At 40.0% G+C, this 12,405-nt stretch overlaps 1 protein-coding gene across 4 annotated transcripts in view; it reads left to right on the top strand.

Moving 5' to 3' along the window:
- SLC4A4 (solute carrier family 4 member 4) overlaps nt 1-12,405 on the top strand; it is a 349,252-nt gene that overhangs the window by 271,170 nt on the left and 65,677 nt on the right. For all 4 annotated transcript variants that reach the window (XM_073600633.1, XM_073600617.1, XM_073600610.1 and 1 more), the window contains one exon: nt 8,073-8,230. In XM_073600633.1, the coding sequence (XP_073456734.1) occupies nt 8,073-8,230 (158 nt within the window). The remainder of the gene's footprint in view (nt 1-8,072; nt 8,231-12,405) is intronic.

The following is a 12,405-nucleotide window of genomic DNA, read 5'->3' as shown; positions in this document are numbered from 1 at the left end:
GACTCATTGCAGCATCACTGTAAACTTGCCGAATCATGTCAAACTTCTCTGTGGCAGATTTGCCCAGTTTCACGCAGAATTTTACATTTGCTCTTTGTTCTAACTTGCTGTCCATGATGAAAAAGCAGACGTGGTAATGCACGTGATCAGACTAGCACTAGTTGCACAATGTTTTTTTGGCACACTGACTTATGGAGATCGGTGCTCCCTTTGACTATGCGTGCAGCACCATTATCTTGGCTTTAAAGCACTGGTAAAGCAACAATGGTTACACAGATTGTAATTGCTGCTGCCAGGCCCAGGTAACCAAGCTCTGATCTTGACTCAGGGTTGCTTTCCCTGTCAATACATGATTACATGGACCACTAACATGTTATGTTTTTAAGACCTGCAGGCAGCTGTGTTAAAAAGGTACAAGGTAAATAAAGTGGACCAATATATTTTCCTTTGATTTTGAGACTATACTTTAGAGGCCCCTTAGGAATGTGTGTGAATAGGCCTGCAAGTTTGTATATTAAGTAATTTGTAACTATGGTAGGTTTATGAATCATGTGGATATACTCGAGCATAACCAGAATTAACCAGAATTACTTTTCTAAGCCAATGTGAGCAAAATTGGAAGAAGAGTCAACACCAAAGTATGGTATAGATATAGACATCTCTGTGTTGGTATATGGGTGAATGGAAAGGAGAATCAGGGATTTATCTTTATTTGCAAATGGAAACCTGATAAACAGTATTTATAATAAAAATGTTCACATACATGCTTGTTCTTAGTGACTACTGGCTACATTGTTTTGAGGAGGTGTCTGAGCATGCGGAATATATAAAGCAAAGGTTACGTTTGGTCTTGCTGTTAGATTTTTGCATGCCATAGGTGTGATTAGAGGTGAAATTATTTCACCTTCAGAGATGGAGGCAGCTGCAGAAGGACTGCTTTCTATAATCCGATTATGTAGGCTAAGCAGCATGGCTTGCATCTCTAGCACAGAGAAAAAGCCAGTACAGTCAGGCTGCTCAGTGAGTAGCAGGATAGAGAGAAGCAAGGAGATTTTTGTCTCCGGTAAAGTTTACAGACATAAGCACTTTAACACTTTGGGGTGTATTTATAAAGCAGTGAATGTGATTGTCACCAAACATTCACTGGTGGTAAATCAGTCACTGTTATTTAAAACACATGTATCACATGCACCAAGATTCTCCTTCAGTGAATATTTGGTGTTTATCAGATTCACCGCTTTATAAATATTTACGTTTACAGGCATGTACCTTGTTTAGCATGGTAGTCTAGTATTTGTTGGCTTCTTAGTAATTAGCACTCTGACCTTGCAATACTAGGATCTTAGATTCAGTTCCCACAAGATACATTATCTGGATGATGTTTGTATGTATCTCAGTGTTTATGTGGCTTTCTTCTGGTGCTTCTGTTTCCTCAAGTCAAAAAGTAAAAATAAAAAATAAAAAAATAATTAAATAAATAAAAAGTAAAAGTAAAAAGTCAAAAAGTAGATTAATTGGATTCCACCAGCATTGCCCTGGATGTGTGTCAGAGTGGCCAAAGACTGGTAGTTCCTTCATTGACAGAAATATGTCAACATACTATGCAGGCTTTTACATGAACTAGATAAGGAGTAGTAATTTCAAAAAGCTTACAATCAAAGGGGTGGGGTTATCCAGTAGATAAGTGAGATGGTGGTAGCGTTAGCTACCTGATGAAGATTTGCTGGGTAGAGAAGCAGCATAGATAGTTTTGAAGAGCTGAGTTTTGAGGCCAAGGTAAAGAATTCCATAGAACAAGACTGATTTAAAAAAGTATTTTGGAAATGCATAGGTTTACATTGGAAGGAGAAGGTATTAGTAGGACACTGGAGGAGTGGCAGTTTTGGGGAGTAGTGATGCATGAGGTCAGAAATACAGTATGTATAGGCAGAGGGTGAGTTGTGGAGTGTTTTAAAGGAAAAGCATAGAAAGCTGAATGTTATTCTTAGGTTTGTTTAAATCTATAGATCTGAAGAGAGAAGTGGCAGAAGGGACAGATAAGTATTTTAGGGGAATGCATGATAAATTGTAGAGGTGACTGTATGTAGTGGAATACTACACTGCAAGCAGGACAGTTTTGCAGTAGCCATGGCAAGAAGTTCTAGGAGACTGGATTTTGGTGGATTCTTGAATGAATGGCTCAGTGTGCCCCGCAAGCAGAATATATAGACAGGGGCAGACTGGCCTGCCAGAAAACAAAGGAACCTCTGGTGAGCTCCAAGTATGTGGGTAAAAAAACACCTTAAAGTGGTTGTTAACCCACTGATATAACTTTATTTAAACACCTCTGTGTCCTAATAACAAGTGCTCCTGTCTGCGTGCTTTTTTCAAAAAATGCCTCCTTTACCGTATTTCACAGCATTTCTTTGCAATCACATCACCGGCTGGCTCTCTCTTCTGCTAGATGCCAATGCTGACAGATGCAGTGGGCGGGGCCGAGATTCCCCTGCTGACGTCAGCCGGGATGCGAGGAGGAGAGAGAGAGCCGGCCAGTCATGTGAAATCCAATAAAGGAGGCATTTTTTAAATAAAGCACACAGACAGGAGCACTTGTTATTAGGACACAGAGGGGCTTATACAAAGTTTTAACAGTTATGAGAGCAGCAGGAGCGGAGGGGGCGGGCACTGACACAGGGGCAGACAGGCAGGGAGGGGAGGGGGGAGGAGGACACAGGAGCACAGGGGAGGACAGGAGGGCTGCGGATGACGGAGGCATGTAAACTGACCATGATGTCAGGGCTCAGCAGCCATGAAAAACCATGGTCAGTTTACATAGGGGAGGGCAGAACCAGGCAGGATCAGCCAGGTTTTACAGGGAGCCAAATGACACAGCACAACCACTGTGCTGTATAAAATGCTTTAAAGGGACAGAATCTGTTTTTTTTATGGATTAACAATCGCTTTAAAAACTGATGAGTAGGGGTTGTAATTAACAGATCACTAAGCTGCCAACTACAATACCTGCTTCAGAGAGGCCTGCCCACCATTCCAGAGAGGCCTGTCCATTGCTCCAGGGCAAATGTCACTTTACAGTGCAGCGTCACAGAGTATCCATCTCTACTGGGCAGGCAGTGCTTTGACACCACAGTGTCTCTCAGTTTCCACTTCCTCCATGCAGTCTGCCTCTTGTTCTCTTCCATGCCACCCTATGAACCCACTTTGGCCACACCCACATGATATGTCACCCTGGTGGCCAAGGACTGGAAGGCACTTAGGGAGAAAAAAAATCAAAAGCTTCAAGTGCTATTTTGCTTACAATGCAGCCATTGTTATGGCCTAAGACCCTTTTTGGAACAGGTAAGCCCTGTGTACCAGAGAGCTTAAAGGGGCACTCTCCCTCTTGCTCCTAAGCCAGCTCATATTATGCATCTTCCAAGGGGGTTACTTCTAAAAGAAGCCTGGGCTATAAACAAAATAGAATATATATTTATTAATTTTCTGACAGCCTCTTCAAAAGTCACTGTTTGGCTTCTCCACATCCTCAGCAGGTTTTTCCAGAGTTTTGGTTGTGTCAAATGCCTGCTCTCCCCACCACACGCTGTCATTCCTTCTGCCAACTCCTATGTCACGTATTGCAGCAGGAGCAGGTATGCACCAAACCTAGAAGTGTGGAATACCAGCAACATATTGGGAGCTGCAAAGCAGTGATGTTTGAAATTAAAGGCCACCAGAATGGAAACTATACAGGCTATTCTTTTACAGCCCAGTCTTCTTCTACAAGTGACCCCCATGGCACCTTCAGGGTTCTTATTCTATCAGTATGGTACTGACTGAGCCTCTGTGGAAAAGTTTATGGCTGTGTCCTGCCACAGTGTCAACCTTGCCAGCTATGAAAAGTTCCCAAGTATGTGTATAATACGCTATAGTGTTGTGATATTATGTTTTATCGGATCATAATATAATGTACTATGATGTACATAATGTGCGGCTCAGCTTATTTTCACACCTACTCATAGTAATCCACACCCACTATTTGCAGTTAAGCTCTACACTCCATTGCCACTGGTGGGCCCCAGTGTCCCAGTCCACTTCTGTATGTAAGAACAGATATAGATATAGCCATGATAAAGCATTTTTGCATTATTGTTTGCATGAGAATGCAGTGAGCCTGCTGTAAGCGGACAATATCATAAAACCCCGAAGCACACAAATAATGTGTTAACTTGCCATTTACATCCATTATGAAGGCATTAGAAGTATGTTTCATGTTAAATATAGTAAATGCCTAACATCTCAACCTCCCCAAATTCCTTTGCCTCTGTGTATTACAGTAATTCGTTGGCACAGTCTAATAGAGTTTCCCTACAGATGATATTACTATAATCCTCTACTTTACTTTCATTAACCTGCTGGCAGTAGAAGTTATTTTTCCACTTAGCAATCAAGCAGGTACAGCCAGACTTGTATAGAGGCAGCAAGCAGTCGGAGAGATAGACACAGCACTTATTATTCATACAAAAGTCTTTTTGGAATATCCATATGTCTTTGATCTAAAGACTGAAGAAACGTAATCATTACTGTTTGGTATAAATGGCTTTATAATATAAGGCTATATATGTACTATAAGCCAGCGAGTGGTTCCGGACATACATTTGGCTACAGTGGCATAAAAGAATGATTTTTATGGCCCTGCCCACTATCTTTTAGTGAACAATAAACTCCTTATTTCTTTGAATTGTAATGGAAATGAGACAAATACCTTCTTTGGCTCAAACTTGTCTTGCATACACACGGTCACACAAAGTTGGTCGGAAATTCCGAGCGTCAAGAACGCAGTGACATACAACACGTACAACGAGAAAAATGAAGTTCAATAGCCAATGCTGCTCTTCTGCTTGATTCTGAGCATGCGTTGCACTTTGTGTGTCGGAATTGTCTACACACGATCGGAATTTATGCGAACGGATTTTGTTGTTGGAAAATTTTAGATCCAGCTCTCAAACTTTGTGTGTCGAAAATTCCGATGGAAAAAGTCCGATGGAGCCCACACACGGTCGGAAGTTCCGACAACAAGCTCCGATCGCACATTTTTCGTCAGAAAGTCCGACCGTGTGTACAGGGCTTTACTGTGTTTATCATTTACCATTGCAATCAAAGGACAGTCTTTGTATGTAGAGTAACAAAAAGCTGCATGGTTATTATTTTTATTATTATTTTTATTTCTATTATTTAACCAAATACATTGCCGACTTATTCTAAAGCACATCATTAAGGACATAAAGGTCTCCTAAGCCCCTGCCACAGCAGACTGTTTATGCCCTTACAAAAATCACACACGTGCATGAGCTTTAGAGCCACTTTTGCAGAAGCAGATTAATTTAGCAACATATTTTAGACTATTGGGAGAACGGTGGAGCAATAAGTGGAGATCCAAATTTGCAAATAGAAAAGTACAAACTTAAAGCAAAACTGAATCCATTTTACTCCTTTCATGTTCATATTATTATTGTTTACCAGTTGACCTTCTGGTAAATTGGTACACATGATGCCATTTCACTGTCCAATGAGAAGGCTAGGATCAGAAATGTAACATATTAAACTGTATTGCTGGATCCAGAAAATAGCATGTATGTGTGTATAACAAATTTTGACATTTGACCACTTTGGAGGTTTACAGCAGAAAAACACTATACGATTCTCAGCTGGATATTATGAATAAGTGCCCTTGATTGTGGCGTATTATTATTATTATTATTATACAGGATTTATATAGCACCAACAGTTTGTGCAATGCTTTATAACATGGGGGGCAAACAGTACAGTTACAATACAATTCAATACATGAGGGATGTGTGATATTCAATGTTAGTTACATTGCAGTTTATGCCATTTTGCAATACTATGCCACAAACATAAGAATAAAATAAATGTTATTGTTTTTCTGCTTGCTCATGCCTAATTGAATTTTACTTCTCAGATACCTGTGCTTGTCAGTACAGTATCTACACCAGAATTCTCAGTAGTAGTGCTGTACCATTACAAAAAATAAAATAACCCTGTCAGGTTACAAAATGATCAAGATTAAAGGTTTCTATAATAGAAGATATTTTTATACTTGCCTCTCCGATATCCTGTGTCTCCTACATTCCTCCTGTTGCAGGGACGTTTGATCTTGAATTTTTTTGTAACTTGACAGGGCTATAAATGGTCTTTCCCAAAATCAATGATATCACCATCATGTTGAGCAAACAACTGGGGATCCAGTTGGAGAGAGTGACATTTGAAATACTGTAGGGTTTTGTGGGGAGAGGCAGAGGCCAAAACTGCTGCAGGGAAATCTTCCTATAGGCTTCTTAGGGATATAAGAAGGCAGCAGATGTTTTATTCCACTGGTGCCCATCTATTACTAAAATGTTTTTTTGGGTAAAGGTGGCCTTTCAGGCTACCCTTCCTAAACTTGCAGTTACCAATGTAAATATCAGAATTAACCTTAAGCTGGCTGTACACTGATAGATTCAGCCCTTACCCGGATGAACAGATCTCTGCTGTGGCTATTGTATTTTGACAGCTGGCCTCACCGGCTGTCAAAATGCCTGAACAGAGCCTGCATCTAATTGGACACAGCCACTGTTTGGTTAACAGTTTTCCACCTAGATCCTTCCTTTTTTCAGTCGAAAGAAGTTGGACGGGGATGGATGACAAGGCCACCCAGTTGTCCAGTTCATCGCAACTAGACCAAAAAATGCCCATACTGTATAGCTAGCTTTAGTCTCAAGGTCTTATTTGTTTTTGGTTTTCTTAAAGCTGAAGTTTAATCTGCTTATATTTTGCCTTCCCTTCCCTGGTTCTGCCTTTCTCCCCTCATCACCATGCTAGTAAACATTTTTAAATAAAACCATTCAGTTTTCACTGTATACCTTATTTTAGACCCACTGATGATCACACGGTGAGAAGTTCACAGTGTGCAGTGAAATTAATTGAGCATTTTCTATTCAGGAGCTGAGCCTGTACAACTGTGCAAGACTGAAAGTAAAAAATTATTGTAAATTATAGTAGTTTAAATAAATGGGACTAAGTTGCCTTTTTGCCATTCCGATTTGCCACACAAAGGTAGGTACGATATGAAGAATGATATGAAGAAACTGTCATGGGAGTGGGATTCCATAATTAAGTTGTATCCTGGTTATTCCATCAGCAAGTGTTAGAATTAATATTTGACATTTTGTAGGCCTACAAAACTCAACTCCTGAAGCAAAAGCAGGTGAGAAAATATGCATGGTACCACTGCTGCCACTGCATGACTCCTGCATGATGCATACCATACACACAGAATGTTATTATGTCTCTCTTTTGTGTGCATGTACATTTCTAATGACGTAAACAGGAACACCATCTAAATATTGCCTTTTCCCTGTTGCAAAATTATGTATTTAGAAGGGATACATCCTTGCAGAGTCATGAGAGACAAGATAGGCCCTGGTTTACCACAGCCAATCCATCTATAGCAAATATCTGGAAACTATGGCGCATTATTGCTGAGTTTGCATGTTGTGTCACTGGTAGCCTGCCACACTGAAGATTCACATAGTAATCACATCTCACCTGTACTGCTGTCATTTACCTTAGTATTTCCTTCTCATCCATGTGTTCTATTACACAAATGTCTTTTGAATAGAACACATTTTTACTGCAGAGATAGCTTGGCACAAAGTACTGTGTTATGCAATATTTTATGAAATTTTCCTTCAAAGTTGTGAAATGCATCTTTAAAATATATAGAAGTGCCACGATGGGTAGTTCTTTAGAAATTTAGATCTGTGCTCTTTATTGGTCCCACTTTCCTTTTGTATGGGTCTTAAATCTTTTATTTATAACCACTATGGTATACTTACTGGATTAAAGTATGTTATTCATTTGTGAAATTGTATGAAATGGATTTGTAACATATAATTAAACCCCAGGAAAACTCATAATGTCAAACCCTGACACAAAGGGGTTTACCAAGTTATACAGTCATTGTGGCTTGAATTTGGGCTGCGCTGTTAGAAGGAAACTGTTGAGATGTACTCACAATACTTTTATATATCTTTTAGCTGAAAAACAAATTCATGAAAAAATTGCCAAGAGATGCCGAAGCCTCAAATGTACTTGTTGGAGAGGTTGACTTCTTAGAGAATCCCTTCATTGCTTTTGTCCGACTAAAAGATGCAGTGATGTTTGGTGCCCTCACAGAAGTTCCTGTACCAACACGGTAAGACATGGTTTGTTTTCTATTGCTATGAGGAGTACAAGGTCTTCTTATGTAGGTTTAAATTATAATAGTACTTGATATTGAGTCAGCCATATGTTGGCAGTGGTGCCTTCACTTTTTTAGGCCAATGGTAGAGGAGCTGTGTTCACAATTGGTTAAAATATTCCTCAACCATGTCATCCTTTGAACAGGAAATGCAGAACTTGGACACTTTCAGGCTATCAGAAGCTTCTCTCATGCCAATATAATTTGGCATTTTTGGAAAAGCTTTTGTTGACTTGATTTTGGAAAAGCAAGCCCCTGGGCAGACCTGGAATACACATACAACCTCTGAAGTTTTTGGGCATCTGAAATGCACATGCTTGTTTTGAGTCAGTGACTTACTATGTGAGAGAATTAAAATTACATCCTTGGAAATTGCATCTTCAGATATAAAAGCAGCAGCCCCAGTGTTGCTTTCCTGGCAGGTTCAATTTAAAGCCTCCACATCAGTCCATATACATTCATTGGATGTGATTGAGAACATGGTTGAATCATTCTTGTCACAGTCTCCTAATGTGTGCATGCTTGCTTAAAAGTGAAGTATGGCCAAATAATTTTTGTTTTTGACCATACTTCTCTTGCTGGCCTCAGGAGTACCCTTACTTTTGTTCTCCTGTGACTCAAAATCTGATTATAGCAAGCTATTGCCTGCTATAAGCTGCTCCAGGCTCAGGAAGGATCCCAACCACATCGCTTGTATCCACCCAACTGCCTGATTGGCAGCTGGTTCCACCCCTCAGCCGGAGCCACCTGCTCCCACCTCCCTCCAGCCCAGCTCTCCATTGAGCATTGAAGGAGCAGAGAGCGGTGACAAACAGTCACTACTCTCCTGTCCAAGCAGACCGAGAGCTGAGCAATCAGCGGTCATGTGATCCCTCCGTTCTTGATCTTAGAGCCGTCATGGTACAGCTCCAGCATCACATCAATGCTGCAGCATAGAGATGAGTATGTAGGGTTATTTTTTTTTAATTTAAACTCATGCTTTTCCTTTAAAGTGGGAACACACATGCAAATTTCTATGGTGTATTTACCAAAGTAATCAACAAATACAATTAAATCTCGCCAAACTTGACCGTGGAAACTGAAGCTAGCGAACAATCAAATTTAACTTTTGACAGTTACCGACCACCAAATTTTGATTAGCTGTCGAAAATTATTGATAATTGTCTTTTGTTGATCAGAGAAAATAATTAATCTTCCATTTCAAACAACAGTTTGTGATTGATATTAGTGTAGAAATATAAGCAAAATCAACAACCCCTCCCTTCATGTGATCATTTCCAATACGTAGAAAATGATCATTAACGTGGTTTCCCCCTCCCGATCAGTGTTTTTGATTGATGTACTTTATTCTATTGTACAGTTCATGTGTTCCATGTGTTTTGCATCATCTCGTTCACAAAAATGGCCATATTTTGCCACCTTTACAGACGCTTTAGAAATAGCTTTAGTTGTGTTCAAAGCACAATCAGTGTGTAATCACGCAGTTGCATACATGTGGATTAAACCTTTTAAGTACACCTGCTACCAAATGTCATCTGCAGAGTAAATTAGGAGAGTAAATCAATCATGACAGTACAGCCCATCTGGCCTTCAGGGCCAGCCCCTTTTTCATAAAGAACAGAATGTTTGATTGTTAGATTATTACACTATCAGTGATGTCTCTTATTCTTAGGGTTCTTAGCAAACTGATACTGTATCTTAGTACAGGCCATTACTTCACTGTTGGGTTCTGTTTAACTGCAATTCATCTAGGAAGGAGGATAGGCTCAAGCAAGTAACGTTGCCTACTGTTTCCTCCAGTACTGTTATGAGTTGATGGGCATTTTCTTTTTCTTTCTTCCTTGTTGACGTAGCTTTTCCCCAGGGCATTCTATGAGATAATGTGAGGTTTAAACACTGACAAATATAATCATTACAATAATAACAAGAAAACTGAAATGCTATAAAGCACAATACTAATGGAAACAGAGCAGGGCATTTTATTTTTTGTTCATATTTTTTATTCTAAAATCCATTATCTGTTTGTTGTTTTTAGCACCAAGTTTTATCTGCAATTTAACAATTCAATTAAATTTACATTTGTAAGAAATGTGGCGCCATTTGCAGTATCTGAATCCGGTGAAAATCTCATATGAAAATCCCAGGGGAGCAGTGTATTTAGCGGAAAGTCTCAGCATTCAGCATGAAGCCATTTCTGTAAACCTATCAAGATCTCATCTGCTGTTATAAATATTGACTGAAAGCCAAATGGATTGCCCCCCATATCATGTTTGGTTAATGAGATGTACAGTTTGAATACAATGATATATTGCAAATATGCTGCCTATGCAGGGGCCTTAAAAATGAAAGATACTTCAGTGAGGTATAGAGGAATTCATATTTGGCTGAAAGATAACTTTTCCACTTTTCATTTAGGTTTATCTATAGAGTGAGCATATCCCAAATTGATGATTAACATTTAGGGAGTTCATTGGTGCTAATAGCCTTATGGAAATACAGGTAGTAATGGGTGTAGAAGTAAACAGGGGGAGTGTACTTAATGTATACTGTAGGAGCCCTGTGAGGGCCTACTGAACGATTGGGACTAATTTACTAAAGGCGTTGTTAATCCTCTCACAATAAATTGTAGCTATGTTCAATTTGAATACCAAATCATGTGAAGATGACGAGAAATTGGCTTTTCACATGATTGGATAGTGAGCGTTCACCTTTAGTAAACCAGCCTCACTCTCTATGGCAAGAGAAAATGCATATGTGGAGCAACAGTGAAGCACATTAAAAACATCCAAAACGTTCTATTTTTGTTACGGATGCCCATTGTGGGTTAAAAATCAGGTTTTGTTAAAGTCATGCATTCAAAATTATAAATACAGTATCTCACAAAAGTGAGTACAACCCTTAAATTTTTGTAAATATTTTATCTTTTCATGTGACAACACTGAAGAAATGACACTTTGCTACAATGTAAAGTAGTGAGTGTACAGCTTATAAAAAACAGTGTAGATTTGCTGTCCCCAAAAAATAACTCAACACACAGCGATTAATGTCTAAACCACTGGCAACAAAAGTGAGTACACCTCTAAGTGAAAATGTCCAAATTGGGCCCAGTTAGCCATTTTCTCTCCCCAGTGTCATGTGACTCATTAGTGTTACAAGGTCTCAGGTGTGAATGGGAGCAGGTGTGTTAAATTTGGTGTTATCGCTCTCACTCTCTCATACTGGTCACTGGAAGTTCAACATGGCACCTCATGGCAAAGAACTCTCTGAGGATCTGAAAAAAAGAATTGTTGGTCTACATAAAGATGGCCTAGGCTATAGGAAGATTGCCAAGACCGACCCTGAAACTGAACTGCAGCACGGTGGCCAAGACCATACAGCGGTTTAACAGGACAGGTTCCACTCAGAACAGGCCTCACCATGGTCAACCAAAGAAGTTGAGTGCACATGCTCAGCGTCATATTCAGAGGTTGTCTTTGGGAAATAGACGTATTATTATTATACAGGATTTATATAGCGCCAACAATTTGCACAGGGCTTTACAACCTCAGGGAAGACAGTACAATTACAATACAATTCAATACAGAAGGGATCAGAGGGCCCTGCTCGTCAGAGCTTACAATCTAGAATGAGTGCTGCCAGTATTGTTGCAGAGGTTGAAGGGGTGGGTGGTCAGCCTTTCAGTACTCAGACCATACGCCACACACTGCATCAAATTGGTCTGCATGGCTGTCGTCCCAGAAGGAAGCCTCTTCTAAAGACGATGCACAAGAAAGCCTGCAAACAGTTTGCTGAAGACAAGGAGACTATGGACATGAATTACTGAAACCATGTCCTGTGGTCTGATGAGACCAAGGTAAACTTATTTGGTTCAGATGATGTCAAGTGTGTGTGGCGGCAACCAGGTGAGGAGTACAAAGACAAGTGTGTGTTGCCTACAGTCAAGCATTGTGGTCGGAGTGTCATGGTCTGGGGCTGCATGAGTGCTGCCGGCACTGGAAAGCTACAGTTCATTGAGGGAACCATGAATACCAACATGTACTGTGACATACTGAAGCAGAACACGATCCCCTCCCTTTGGAGACTAGGCTGCAGGGCAGTATTCCAACATGATAACGATCCCAAACACACCT

Source organism: Aquarana catesbeiana, linkage group LG01, assembly GCF_042186555.1.
Source record: "Aquarana catesbeiana isolate 2022-GZ linkage group LG01, ASM4218655v1, whole genome shotgun sequence".
In the NCBI taxonomy this organism is placed as follows: domain Eukaryota; kingdom Metazoa; phylum Chordata; class Amphibia; order Anura; family Ranidae; genus Aquarana; species Aquarana catesbeiana.
Note: the sequence above shows the minus strand (reverse complement) of the source record. Positions and strands in the feature narration are given on the sequence as shown.